This window comes from Rutidosis leptorrhynchoides, chromosome 3 (genome assembly GCF_046630445.1).
Source record: "Rutidosis leptorrhynchoides isolate AG116_Rl617_1_P2 chromosome 3, CSIRO_AGI_Rlap_v1, whole genome shotgun sequence".
Taxonomy (NCBI): Eukaryota; Viridiplantae; Streptophyta; class Magnoliopsida; order Asterales; family Asteraceae; genus Rutidosis; species Rutidosis leptorrhynchoides.
The window spans coordinates 20,320,445-20,336,553 of record NC_092335.1 but is presented as its reverse complement, the minus strand read 5'-3'; the positions used below and the strand labels follow the sequence as shown (position 1 = coordinate 20,336,553).

The following is a 16,109-nucleotide window of genomic DNA, read 5'->3' as shown; positions in this document are numbered from 1 at the left end:
AACGTCCCATGTATCAATCGCCCCTTCAGGTAACGATTCCAACCAATCTTTGGCTTCTCCCTTTAAAGTCCAGGGAAATAACATGAGATATATCTGTTCATCCTCCACTTCTCAGATTTTAAATAGTGTGCAGATCCTATTAAAGGTACGTAGATGTTCATTTGGATCTTCCTTCGGCGCACCACTAAATTGGCATTGATTAGTCACCATGTGTAGAATTTGTCCTTTGATTTCATAATCTGGCGCATTAATGTCTGGATGAGTAATTGCGTGACCTTGGCCAATGCGTTTAGCTCTCATTCGGTCTTCCATACTTAAAGGTTCCAGATTCTCCATAATTGAATTTGTTGAATCGGAATCACTAGAGGATTCTGATTTAATGGTTCGTTCCTCAACAATCTCTGTTTGAATGATTGGTGGTTCCAGAGGAAAATTTAATGGTTCAGGATCTACGAATCGTTCCTGAATATTCTCCGGATTCTCAATTGTGAGGTCGGGTTCAAAAAATGGATTATCGGAAATTTGAACTGGAGTACTTGGTCGACTGGATGACGATTCTAAAGAAAAATCAACGGTGGTAATATTTGCTAAATGTCTTGATCTAGTTACAGGTGGTGAACGTACAAAAGGTGGTGAACGTCTTGCTCGGTGCATTCACTGAATATCCTATTAGTTTTTAAAAGGAAAGAAAAATTATAATAAGTTATCCAATCAATAGACTTTTCTGATTTTGCCCACGTTTCGAATAGCCAAAAGATGCAGCAGAGGGGCAGGATTCGTTTGGTCTCAATATAATTGAGGACTGTTTGGCTCCAATAACCCGGTCCACATACAAATCCAACTATTACTACGAACCAGAAAATTTTGATGTCTATCAATTTAACTACTTAAAATAAATTTTCGTAATTTTAAGAAATTTAGATAAGAAGTAGAATAAAAATCTATGTCCTAAAACTAGAATAGCGAGAAATAAGAAAGAAAAAGAGTTCGTCGAAAAAGGTCGAAAAAGAAAAATGGTTGAAAAATAAAAGGTGACGGAAAAATAAAAGAAACTTATAAAACTTAAAAATACTTGACTAACCTAACCTTATTACTACAACTAACTTAAAATTATAATCGCAAATTGAGATTACTAATTGGAACGATAATTGATACATAGGTAAAAGTCGTCTAAAAATATTAAAGCTTACAGGAAAAACTAAATCCCAAATGGAAATAACTTAAAAAGAAACTAAAACTTAAAAAGGCGTCGCAAAATTCTAAAGCACCTAAATCTTAGTCTAAAGAAAAAAAGCACTTAAGGAATTCTACGGCAAAGCCTAAAAATCTAGAAGTAAAAATAACTATGGCAAAAACTAAGTTTAAAACTAAATATGAGCTAAAAATACAAATATTACGCTAAAACGATTAAAAAGTGACAAAATATAAAAATATACAAAAAGTTGTAAAAAGTTACAAATTTTTATAAAAATATTATTTTTATATTATTTTATAAAAGCATTAATTTTTATATATATTAAAACTAATTATAATTAATTATACTAATTAAATTAAAACTTAAACTAAATTATAATAATAATTAAACTAATTAGGGTTAAAATAATAATAATAATTAATTACTCCTAATTAAATGCAGATTAGGGTTTCTGTCGGTGTCAGAGTGTCTCCGCGAGTTGCGGTATTCCAAGCAGCAAACCCCGCGAGTCGCGGGGTTCCAAAATTCAACTCTGGTACAGTTTTAAATTTGACGCGTTTTTTTTTTATATATTTTCTGTTTTTATATTTTCTGTTTATATCAAAATATTTATATAATAAAAACTTATATTTAAAAACTTAAATAAAAATAGAACTACTTTATAATTTTAAAAATATCTTAAAAATAGATTTATATATATTAAATTTTTTTTTTTGGTTTTTTTATATGTTTTAAATAAAAACAAAATACTTAAAAATACTTATATTTTTGTTTTTCTTTTTATATTTTCGAATAATTAAAAACGTATTTTTATAAAAACGAATTTTAATAAAAGTAAACTAAAAATCTTTTTTTTCTCTCTTTATATTAGCGTTGCGCTTCCGGCGTTTAATGTCTTTCCCCGGCAGCGGCGCCAAAAATACTTGATGTTATGCGAGGTGTATATAAAATATCTTTATATTTTAGCAGGAAATACTATTAAATACGATACAATTTTACACAAGATATTTATTTATTTATAGAATGAATATACTTAAACCTTGCTACAACACTTATAGGCAGTGTACCTAATCGTACAGTAGTGTAGTTTTTAGTAAGTCCGGTTCGTTCCACAGGGAAAATCTTTAAACAAAGCTTAACGCTATATTAGTTTACTTTTATAAAAATACAAATATATATATATGTGTAATATTATTATTATAAAGGGGGGTTTTTACCGTTTAATGACCGGTTTGTCGATTTTAAAACTTTAGTCGCAGTTAAAACCAAATGTAAAATATTAAAAATAAATACAAGACTTAAATTAAAGCGTAAAGTAAATAACGATAATGAAATTGCGAATAATAAAAGTGCGATAAAATAAACTTGCGATAATTAAAAAGTACGATAATTAAAAGTGCAATTAAATACAATAACAATAAAAATGCGATAATTAGAAGTGCAATTAAATATAAAATAAAGGAAATTAAATATGAAATAAAAGAATTATGCTTATTTAAACTTCCGTAATCATGATGTTTGACGTGTTGATTTTAGTTTTATGTCCATGGGTTAATTGTCCTTTGTCCTGGATTATTTAATATGTCCGTCTGGTTTTTGTCCATAACAGTCCATCAGTCATAAATATAAAGTGCGAGTGTCCTCGTCAAATTATCCTTATACCCGAAGCTAAATATTCCAACTAATGGGGACTTAAACTGTAACAAAATTTTAATACTTTGTTTAATAATTACACCAGGATGTCGACTGAGTGTAACCCAAGGTTTTAATATTTTGTTATCAATTATACCAAGTGTCCTTGTACATAATTTCACCCCTGTTTTAATTATTCTAGTGGCTATTAATCCGTTCCCGTGTCTGGTTAAATGAACGATTATTCGTACATATAAATACCCCGCCCATCGTGTCCGATCGAGTGTATATGGTAATTTATAGGAACGCCCAATTGTAAATCTTTATATTAACATTAACAAACTATCATTTAGTTAAACAAATATAAAGCCCATTAATAGCCCATAGTCTAATTTCCACAAGTGTCGTTCTTTTGTCCAAACCCCAATTATGGTACAAAGCCCAATTACCCAATTTTAGTAATTAGCCCAACATCATGATTACTTCGGATTAAATAAGCATAATAATAACTTAGCTACGAGACATTAAATTAAAAAGGTTGAACATAACTTACAATGATTAAAAATAGCGTAGCGTTACACGGACAGAATTTCGACTTACACCTTTACAACATTTGCTAACATACCCTTATTATTAGAATTATAATTAAAATTAAAATTAAAATATAAATTATAAATATAAATATTACGTATATAGATAGAGAGATGGATATATGTTTGTTCGTTTTTTGCGATCAGAATTCGTTTGCTTTTATAGGGAGTTTCAGAATTTGGGGCTCCGCGACTCGCGGCCCTTTTTGCCTTCAAACTCCGCGAGTCGCGGAGTTTGTAAATACAGCTCACTCATTTTGGAGTCTTTCTTGCCGACGGATTTTTATTATTAATATAATATATAAATAATTATAAGAATTATTTAAATATTATATTATATTTATGTGCATAGTTGACTTGTAATTATTAGTCCGTTGCGTCGAGCGTTGAGAGTTGACTCTGGTCCCGGTTCCGAATTTTTGAACGTCCTTGCGTACAATTTAATATCTTGTACTTTGCGTTTTGAATCTTGTACTCTTGTAATTTCGAGACGTTTCTTATCAATAATTGGAACCTCTTTGATTGTCTTTTGTACTTTTGAGCTTTTTGGTCGTTTGCGTCTTCAATTCGTCGAATCTGTCTTTTGTCTTCACCTTTTATTATTTAAACGAATATCACTTGTAAATAGAACAATTGCAACTAAAAGCTTGTCTTTCTTGAGGAATAATGCTATGAAATATATGTTCGTTTTTAGCATTATCAGGCTGTAACTCGAGTTAGAGACCACTTGAGACGAATTCAGCGGTTGAAAACCTTGGCCCAGATGTAAGGAACACACTGTCCAAAAAATGGTGAATATCCAACGGTCGGATCTCCGGGGATCGTCCGATTTGTGAGCTGCAGTCTTCAAAAACGGGAATTGGGGTTTCTCTCTTTTTCTTAATCTCACAACTCTCTTGATATATCAAAAATGGCTGCACACTCGGAGGTTTTAATGCCCTAAAATGTTTGACCAAGTCAACAAGCATATGGGCCTAATTTTTTGAGCTTTGGGCTTGGGCTAGCATTCCTCATATTTGGAAACCCAAATAAAACCCAACAGTTGATAGAAACACTGTCATTAATGGAATTAATGGATTTAAAACAAGAGATTTTTTTTTATGTATAACACTTTAGGCATTGGATTTAAAAGAAGGAATTTTGTTGGTGACCACCACAGCCAAAACAAATGACAGTGTCGAGATGCACTCCCAGTCGATCAGTTGTGGATTCAAAATAAAACCCATTCATCATATTTATTTGTAATTATATATAACCACTTGAAATTAAAAATATCACATGTGTTCTAGTGAATACGCTCTAATGTTTATTAACTCGAATATAAGAGGACCACCCGATTTATATCAGAAAATATTTACAATTTACTTATGATTTGCAGAAGATATCTACTTATGATTTGCATGTAACTACAAGAGTGAATTTTTCCAGGTGACCATAAAGAGTTTTTAAGTGCACGAGTTTGTGCCAACCAAGACATGGGTATATTGGCTAATAAACTGTAACGGAAGACAACTGCATACACACGTTTCACAAAAACAATTACATTATTAATTGACATATAACACGTACACCACTCCTTGATGCAGCATCCACGATTCCACCAAACAAGCTTCATTAAAGAACATACTGTACATAGTATGCGCATCCAGGGAGCAAATTGAACCTTCTTACTTACGAACTAATTATAAACAAATGTTACTTGATCAGACAAGAGACGAATAAAATCAAAAACATGATTATAAAGAGATGACAAGATACCTTGAATATTTTGAAGGTCATCCATTATATGGTGCAATTCACGGACAACATTTTCAATCTTCATCCGTTGTGCTGGGGAATCCGCCGAGCAAGCCAATCCAATCTTGAGAGTTGAAGCCAAACATTCCTCTACTTTCTTTCCATTTGCTTCCGTACTTTGCAAAGTACTTGCATCACTATCGATCACATCGGTTACTGCATGGTCCACCAGAGCCATAGAAACAAATTTACGAAGGCCAAGGTCTTCATTAAAGATATCGTTTGTTGGACTTTTCCCAGTCATAACTTCCAATAACATTATACCAAAACTATAGACATCGCCGCTACTGGTCATCTCACTTCCAAGACCATACTCTGCAACTTATAAGCACTACTATTATATTTATATAAATATAGTATTTCATATTGAATATGAGCATATGGGAATACAAAATCCTTACCTGGAGGTGCATAACCAATTGTTCCTTTCACCACAGATGAATTGTTTATATATGAATTTGTTCCAATAAATCGAGCTAAACCAAAGTCTCCAACGTGGGCCACCATATTATCATCCAACAGAATGTTGCTAGGCTTCAAATCACAGTGAACAATGGTCGTGACACATAAATTGTGAAGATAATCAAGTGCAGATGCAACATCAATCATGATATTTATTTTTTGGAGAAGGTTTAGTGTAGATGCATGTACACTTGAATGCAGCCAATCGTGTAAGCTTCCATTAGGCATGAACTCATAAACTAAAGCTTTGAAATCATTGCCTTGAAAATCAACACTGGAACACGAAGTTATTATCTTCAATAGATTCCTATGTCGAATAGTCCGCCATACTTCACATTCTCTTACAAAGTTTTTGTGAGCTCCGCGAATCTGAAGATGCAAGACTTTCACCGCAATAAATCTATCATGCTCAAGAACTCCTTTATAAACAGAGCTGGACCCACCCTTTCCAATTAAATTGGCTTCAGAGAAGTCATCGGTAGCCTTGAGAAGTTGATCGTAGGAAACTTTCAAGAATCGTTCATTTGTTGATGATTGAGACGGTTGGCCCTTTCTTTTCTTTTTAAACAAAACATACACAACAAATAATACAACCAAAAGCGTAGAAGCAATCAATAAGACTATAACAAACACAGGAAACCTCCTTTTGTGTTTCTTATTCTCCTTCTTCTTGCATTTCGGTAACCCAAGTTCTACCAAGCCACCACAAAGCTTCCCGTTCCCCGCAATAGAGAATTCGCTTGCATTGGTAAATACTCCTTTCACCGGTACTTCACCCTCAAAAGTGTTAAATGACAGGTTTAATGCCCGTAATGAAAATCCTTCTAAAAATGGAGGAATTTGGCCAGAAAAATTATTATGAGAAAGATCGAGTTCTATCAATCCCCTCATGGAACTTAATGATGGTGGTAACATACCTTGAAATAAGTTGTCATTGATGTATAAGTATGAAAGGCTAGCACAGCCACCAAGACCACTAGGAATGTTGCCTGATAAATTATTATGAGATAAATTCAGATAAGTCAACATCTTGAGGTCGCCAACCTCAGACGGAAGTGGGCCAAATAGGTTGTTTTGAGAAAGATCTAATCCTACGGATAGAGATGAAAGTTGAAGAAGTTGTTTCGGTATGTTGCCTCTTAGTCTATTGTTATCAAGGTCTAACCTTTCAAGACGATAACAACTTCCTAGGCTTGATGGAATAACCCCTTCTAGTTTGTTGGAACTTAAAAGAAGTGTATTGATCTGTGACAAGTTCCCAATGGTATCTGGAATTGACCCTGAAAATTGGTTTTCATTCAAAGCTGCAATTTGTAACTTTTGAAGCATTCCAATGGTAGAGGGGATTTTCCCCGTCAAACTATTAAAACCTAAACGTAACTGAGTCAAGCCAACTAGATTACCTATACTTAACGGTAGGTTTCCATATAACTTATTCCTGGCTAAATTTAGAGAAGATAACTGATCAGAAAGATTACCAATGGATCTTGGGATCACTCCTTCAAAATTGCAGTTTTCTAGAAACAACCTGTCTAATTTGCTGCAGTTATTCAAAGAATCAATAAACTTCATTTCATCTGTTTCACCACTTCCAAAAAGATTATTAGCTAAAGCTATATAAGAAATATTTGTTAGTTTTGAAAAGTCGATTGTCAGTTTCCCACTAAAGCTATTGTCATTCATCGCTAGTTCTCCTAGTTTAGAACAATTAGATATGGAGGGAGGAAAAACACCACTTAGTTGGTTATTACTTAATTGAAGCCCCGTCAAATCAGGTAACATTGAACCTATGGCCACAGGAAGACTACCAGTGAGTTGATTCCCAGCTATAGATAATCTTGCTAGGTGTGAAAGGTTATAAATGGAACGAGGGATGTTACCTGTGAAGTTACAGCCACCCATGTATAATTCTTTCAAACTTTCGAAATTGCCAAACGTGTCTGGAATTCTCCCACCAAGCGGATTTCGTATGATGGAGAGCATTTCTAAAGACGTAATATTCCCCAAGAAAGATGGGACTCCACCGGTAAGATGATTTCCATCCATTACTAAAATAGTTAGTTTGGGCAAGAGACTAATCTCTATGGGTATGCTTCCAACTAGCTCATTAATACCAAGCCTAAGCGTTTCAAGGTTCGAACAACCTGACAAGTTTGTTGGAACCACTCCGTTAAAGTTGTTTCTATCAAGATTCAAAACACGTAGCCTGAACAGACGACCGAGTTCATGCGGTATGATTTTCTGAAAGCTATTGTTCCGTAGCCCAAGCACACGAAGGAAGCTGAGGTTTCCCACATGAGGAGACAATGATCCTTCCAGGCCTTGTGAATTCAGCTGTAAAACAGTTACTCTTTTGTGCCGCTTCCCACATGTAACGCCACCCCAGTAACAGAAATGCAAGGACGTGTTCCATGAGCTCAGAACTCTATAAGGATCGTGGGTGATGAGTGACTTGAATGATAACAACGCCAAGTGATCTGTCTCATTCCCATGATCATATAAAGATGAGATGGTGGCATTAGTATTAGTAGTCATCATAATAGTTATAAAAAGACTATAAAAAAGGAAAGCATTGAGAGAGGAAAATAATGAGCAATTTGGATGCCTTGACTTCATTTTTGGAACCAATTAAGTAAGCCTAAGACGACACTGCTCGATGTTGGCTTCTTATAGGCAAAATAATGATAATGATATGATGTTAATAATAATAATAATATTGAAAAACTTTTGAAATATAATTAGGCATAAAATTATTATTATTATTATATTACTTAAACACGAGCTAAATGTATGTAGGACACTCCTCACCCAACATTTCAGTACATAAGTATCTTATCGTTATCATATACTCCATCTTGTATCACTTTTGGTGTTTTGTCATTATTGTCCCTTTTTATTATTTATTTAAATTTAAAAATTAATAATCAATTAATCCATATATAGTAATTCAGAAATATTCTTTAGTTTCAACCATGGTGGAACGAGCTAGACTGACTTAATCAATGATTAAATACGTAGATAGAAGACTTATATAAATCAAATATGGCAACTCTATCAATTATCAACTTTGTTGGCAATAGTGACTTAAATCTACACTACTGATTGTCAATTTGGGTTTTTGTGGATTTTCAGTTTAGCTGGGGTTTGGCATGAAATTTAAAAGGGGTTTTCTGATGATAGTCCTAAAGGCTATGTTTAAGAAAAAAGTTGTGCACAAAAAATTGTACAAAAAAATTAGTAAGTTAGTTATTTCTATGTTAGCGGCGTAGTTATTAGAATTGTACAAATATTTAATGCATGTATTAATACCTTAAGAATAGGACTATCTTTAGAAATTTTCAATTTAAAATTTCAAAGACTTTGCCGAGTCAGTCGGGTTGTTTTTCATTTTTTGAGATTTAACCATGTGGACATGTGGCGCAATCTTATAGGAGGTGGTTTATTTTGCATTTTCCAATTTAGAAAATCAGCTGAGTCCGACGGGTTGATTGAATTAATTTTCTGGCAATTTTTATAAAATAAATCCGTGAAATATTAACCGGCAACAAAAAATTGGGATAAATAAAAACGCCATATCAGCAGGGTTGTGTTTATTTCAACGAAATTAATGTCCATCTTTGAAAACTAAATCTAAGAACGTTTTTTTATTCAAGTGAACAAAGCGTTGAATATTTCGTTAAGTTTCTCCTTACCAAGTTAGTCATAGTGGGTAGACTTGACTTCAAGGGCTGTTTATAGACTTGCTTTAAATTTAAATTTAAATGATTAACCCATCAGCGTTGAATAGTCTATTTCATTAATCGATTTCATGTGACCTACAACTTCAAAACCAATAAAAATGAATGCTATGTTGTACAAGAAATTATTATTTGGATGACAGGCTGAGGAGGTGTTATGAATTCAGTTTGAATGGAACCGAGTCTTTGGTTAAGTGGTATGGGAGACTGAACTTTGAGGAACTTGTCCCGGGTTTGAATCCTAGAACACACAAACTTTGAGGATCTTCCCGGGTTTAAATCTCCTCGGGGGTTTTCCCTTTCCCGGTTTCCTGGTGGGTTTCCTCCGTAGCGTGCGTGGGTGGCAATGATCACAAAGGTGGTACAGCCCCCTATGGTGATGCCGAAATTACCGTTAAAAAATCAATTTAGATGGAGATTGACTATTTAAAAAAAAAAAAAAAACAAGAGAAAAAAGAAAGATGGAATAAAACCTCCTAATATATTTCTTCGGAGGTGTAATCCAGATTTCCATCCATCCATCCGTATTCATATATCATATAAATCTAATTTGTAAAAAAAATAACACAAAAATTGTTAAGTTATAATGTTTAATTCCTTATTCGGGTTACCCGGGAGGTCGAGTATTCCGACGTCATACTCTAATGTAAGGGGCCAGCCGGAATACTCAGTGAACGTTTCGTACCCATCCCTGACAACCGCAAGATTCCCTCTTAGATAGATATCGGTGCCCGAACCACCGAGCAATCTTGTGATGGTTAATAACACTAAAATATACTTGCAACAATCGAGATGAAGCAAGTTGGAGAGATTTGCATGTTGATGAGAATAAACCAAATGAGATTAGCAGCATATGCATCCAAAAGACAAGCATTCATTTGGGAACTCAAAGTATATTGTATGGTATCAAACAAAAAATCGATGAACTAGTGGCCTCCTGTTCAGGAAAAATAATAATGGTAATCAGTAACTATCAGAAGAAATCAAAGTTGTTTAGCTAAAAGTATTCAAAAGTCTTTTTAATTAAGTTGTCAAGCAGCTGGAAAGATGACAAGTATACCTGGCAATTGAGACCCATACTCTCAAATTTGGGTCAATTGAGTCAAGCTTTCGGGTCAATTGGGTCTTGAAAAAAATAAAGCCTGACGATGTAAACTAAAACTAAAAAAAAAAAAAAGGTACCATAGCCTTGGGTTTATAAAATTAATCTGCAAATCGGCAACATTCAAACAGCAGATATACCATAGCCTGCACTTAAGAGAGACCAACAATATAAACTGCAAAAATTCGGCTCCTACTCAGAATAAGAACCGCATAAAATGCTATGCCTATTCTGTGCACAAAAGCATTGTCACACCAAAAGTGAACTTCAACAACTACATAAAATTATTCCAGCGAAAAAATATAATGAAAAAAGTCCATGTAGCAATAAAGATCTTTCTTCCAACTGGATCTAGTGTGACGAATTGTTACCGGGTCCACCCGGTGCAGCAGATGCTAACTAAATAGCCTCAAAGCAATTTTCAGATGAGAATTAAGAGGCGGCGTATGCATGCTCAAGTATTGAACATAACAAGAAATTTATGGCCTTCTTAGAATCAACTACAGTATGTAAGTTTTCCAGTCAACTATTAATATTGAGAAAAATTATCCAATAACAAACGTTAGAGACAAGAAGATGCATTATGCGAAAAATAATGCCTGTGAGACTCTTATCTTGAGATGACTGCCAGAGCAGATTTTATAGAAGAGGATCTCTTTTGAGTATATTACTTCGATCTTATAAGAAGATAAGCATCATCGAGCCCCATTATACATCGAAGCAGTTGTAGGAGTTGACTATGATCATAAAACTCTTAAAGTGCAATTTAAACAGGATGGTAACTTAGTAAGTGCATCAAATTGTTTCCACATAAAGTTAGGCTTGTGATAGTATTTAACAGACATGCCATTTTGAGTTAGAGAATTTATATTGTGATGCAAATTAAACATAAAAAACAATCGTATTACATCTATCACACTATTTAGCAAGAACCTCATCATCTACATACTTCAAACAAGTACCATTTATTAACCCTAACTTGTTTTTAGTTGCCAAAGCCAACTCTCGATGGCCCTAGACCAAACTTCATAATTTTCTTTGTCCCTTTTAGTTTTAAGGATACTAACATAACACCTATGGTGTCACTTGCAACCATGTAGCTATAGTGGATCAAAAAAATTCAATTTGTTACTCAAAGTTGTTTGATCAGTATTATCATTAATACTTGACCAACCGTTTAATGCAAACAAGAGCAACCAACACACATATGCATAAAAATGCAAATAACCCCCCACAAATTGACGGATTGACCTGTGTGTGTGCGCGCTTGATCAGGTATTTTGTAGACCTCAAGGGTCAAGAGTTGGGTACACAGGCAATTTATCGTCTACCATTAGAAGGTTAGATCAACTTAGATAATTCCACACAAGATTCACATAATATTCAGGCAAGATTAAAGATAGTCATGCACATATAATTACAGTCACATATGATAGAAAAAACATACAAGGCCATGGCTGTAGTGACCCGAACTTTTCCGAACTTTTCTATGATTATATATTTAATGAAAACTATATTTGCATGATTAAATGTTTCCAACATGTTAAACAATCAAACTTGTTAAGACTTGGTTAATTGAAACGGAAATTATGTAAATGTTTGATCACCCAGTTTGACCGATGATTCACGAACGCTATAAGTTGTATATGACATGATGATACATATATGAATAAATATATATGTTTAACATGGTATAATGATAATCAAGTATCTCATTAAATGTAGTAACAATGAGTTATATACTTAAAAAGGAGACTATTGACGTAAGAAAACTCGAAATGATATATATAACGATTATCGTTATAACAACGCCTTACTAAATATATATGAATCATATTAAGGTATTGTTATATTATATTTAACATGATAAAATGATAATTAAATATATCATTAAGTGTGTTAACAATGAACTACATAAGTAAAAACAAGACTACTAACTTAAGGATTTCGAAACAAGTCATATACGTAACGATTATCGTTGTAACGATATTTTAATGTATATATATATCATATTAAGATATATTCATACATCATGTTATCATGATAATATAATAATGTAACATCTCATTAGATATAATAAACAATGGATTAACAACATTAAATGAGATCGTTAACTTAAGGGTTTCAAAACAACACTTACATGTAACGACTATCGATGGCTAAACGACTTCATTAAAATGTATATACATGTAATGTATTTAAATGTATTTGAACATTTTTGAAAGACTTCAAGACACATATCAAAGTACTTCCAGTTAACAAAAATACTTACAATTACATTCTCATTCATTTTCATCAACAATCCTACACGTATGTACCCGTACATGTACTCGTACAATACGTAGCTTCTAGATGTATTTACTATTGGTATATACACTCCAATAATTAGCACTTAGCAGCCTTGTGAGTCACCTAACACATGTGGGAACCATCATTTGGCAACTAGCTAGAATTATTACACTAAAAATTAAACTAATGGAGCCTATATGACAAGGCAAGAATCACGAAATTCTTCACCAACCATAACACTTTCATTTTTCAATTTTTATGCATCAAATTACTCTCTCTCAAGTGTTCTTCATTTGTTCTAAGTGCTCTTCATCATCTTCATCAAAATCTAGCTCAATCTAGCTCATAAATCCATACATAAACCAAGTTATAAAACAACTACTCAAGAACACACCAACAACACTTTCAAGTTTGCTAGCTTACTTTCAATCTTGCAAATCCATTCCAAGTAATCATCCAAGATCAAGAAACCTTTGTTACTTACAGTAGGTTATCTTTCTAATTCAAGGTAATAATCATATTCAAACTTTAATTTAATTTCTATAACTATAACAATCTTATTCCGAGTGGAAATCTTACTTGAACTTGTTTTCGTGTCATGATTCTGCTTCAAGAACTTTCAAGCCATCCAAGGATCCTTTGAAGCTAGATCCATTTTTCTCATTTCCAGTAGGTTTATCCAGAAAACTTGAGGTAGTAATGATGTTCTTAACATCATTCGATTCATACATAAAAAACTATCATATTCGAAGTTGTAAACTTGTAATCACTAGAACATAGTTTAGTTAATTCTAAACTTGTTCGCAAATAAAGTTAATCCTTCTAACTCAACTTTTAAAATCAACTAAACACATGTTATATATCTATATGATATGCTAACTTAATGATTTGAAACTTGAAAACACGATAAACACCATAAAACTGGATATACGTCGTCGTAGTAACACCGGGGCTGTTTTGGTTTGGATAATTAAAAACTATGAAAAACTTTGATTTAAAAGCTATACTTCTGGGAAAATGATTTTTCTTATGAACATGGAACTATATCCAAAAATCATGGTTAAACTCAAAGTGAAAGTATGTTTTTCAAAATGGTCATCAAGATGTTGTTCTTTCGACGGAAATGACTACCTCTTTCAAAAATGACTTGTAACTTGTATTTATGACTATAAACTTATACTTTTTCTGTTTAGTTTCATAAATTTAAGTTCAATACGAAACCATAGCCTCTTAAATCACTCAAAACGGATTTAAAACGAAGAAGTTATGGGTAAAACAAGATTGGTAAAAAATTGCTTATTTTAGCTAAGTGAAACTTCATAACAAATCTATTCAAACCATAACTTAATCAACTTATATTGTATATTATGTAATATTGAGATACCATAGACACGTATACAATATTTCGACCTATCATGTCGACCCATCTATATATATATATATATATATATATATATATATATATATATATATATATATATATATATATATATATATATATATATATATATATATATATATATATATATATATATTGCGGAACAACCATAGGCACTCTATATGCAAATGTTGGAGTTAGCTATACAGGGTTGAGGTTGATTCCAAAATATATATATAGTTTGAGTTGTGATCAATACTGAGATATTTATACACTGGGTCGTGGATTGATTCAAGATATATATTAAATTATTCATGTACGATCAATTGTGGACTTCTAACGTTGGACCGATAACTGGACAACTAAAATCATCAACACGTAATAAAGAAAATATTGTGAATATATTTCGATCATCTTTTGATATATATGTATATATTGTTATAGGTTCGTGAATCAACTCGTGACCAAGTCTAATTCCCGACGAAGTGATAATTGGTGAAAGTGAGTTATAGTCCCATTTTTTAAAAATCTATTATTTTGGGATGAGAATACATGCAGTTTATAAATGATTTACAAAATAGACACAAGTAATCGAAACTACATTCTATGTTGAATTATCAAACCGAATATGCCCCTTTTTAGCTTGGTAGCCTAAGAATTGGTGTTTATTATAATTGCCACCAATTGACGTGAATCCTAAAGATAGATCTATTTGGCCCAACAAGCCTCACCCGAGATACGGGTGCTTTAGTACTTCGATTTATCATGTCCGATGAGAGTCCCGAAATGATGGGGATATTCTATATGCATCCTATTAAGGTCGGTTACCAGGTGTTCGACATATGAATGATTTTTATCTCTGCAGTTTGCGAAATGCCTGATGTGGGATGGTTATTATGAAAAATGAAATCTTGTGGTCTATTATTATTATGATTTGATAAATGTAGAAATTAAACCTATAACTCACCAACATTTTTGTTGACGTTTAAAGCATGTTTATTCTCAGGTGATTATTAAGAGCTTTCGCTGCCGCATACTAAAATAAAGACAAGATTTGGAGTCCATGCTTGTATGATATTGTGTAAAAACTGCATTCCAGAAACTTATTTCGATGTAACATATTTGTATTGTAAACCATTATGTAATGGTCGTGTGTAAACAGAATATTTTAGATTATCATTATTTGATAATCTACGTAAAGCTTTTTAAACCTTTATTGATGAAATAAAGGTTATGGTTTGTTTTAAAAATAAATGCAGTCTTTGAAAAACGTCTCATATAGAGGTCAAAACCTCGCAACGAAATCAATTAATATGTAACGTTTTTAATCAATAAGAACGTGACATTTCAATGGCAATGGTCCAAGTATGAAACATGATAGTTTTAGATACTTACAAAGTACTCCTCAGCAATACTTCAAAAAGAATGGCGAAAAACCCACATGAGATTCCCAAAAATGTCACAAACGTAGAGATTCGGTAAGGACCTGGGTTTTTTAAAAATAAAGGTTTTTAAAAAATTGAAAATCTTAATCTGGAGATTTTTATGAGCCCGCGAAAATCACCAATTGTAATGACCCGGACTTTTTCGATCAATTTATACTTATAAGATTAATATTTACATAAATTAAACCTTACTAACATGATAAGCAATCCAAATTGTTGAAACTTATGTTTTCGAAAAGAGTTTTACACAACGTTTGACCGTCTAGTTGACCGATGATATCACGAACTATATAACATATGATAATTATACGTTTGTGTATATATATGTATATATACATATTTAACATGATTTATGGATGTTTTAATATCTCATTTTGTATTAATAACAATAAGTTATAAGTATATTTTGAAACTACTAACTTAAGTTTTTAAAACAATAACCATACGTAACGTTATTTGACATAAATACTTATGACCTATAA

At 32.6% G+C, this 16,109-nt stretch overlaps 1 protein-coding gene across 1 annotated transcript; it reads right to left on the bottom strand.

Annotated features, from left to right (window-relative positions):
* Positions 1-4,983: 4,983 nt before the first annotated feature.
* Positions 4,984-7,600, bottom strand: LOC139895809 (probable LRR receptor-like serine/threonine-protein kinase At3g47570). The gene is made up of 4 exons (XM_071878352.1): positions 7,557-7,600; positions 5,616-6,665; positions 5,176-5,529; positions 4,984-5,095 (listed from the first exon to the last, which is right to left on the bottom strand). The coding sequence occupies exons 1-4, from the start codon at positions 7,576-7,578 to the stop codon at positions 5,085-5,087; spliced, it is 1,437 nt and encodes a 478-aa protein (XP_071734453.1). The 5' UTR covers positions 7,579-7,600; the 3' UTR covers positions 4,984-5,084.
* Positions 7,601-16,109: the final 8,509 nt, after the last annotated feature.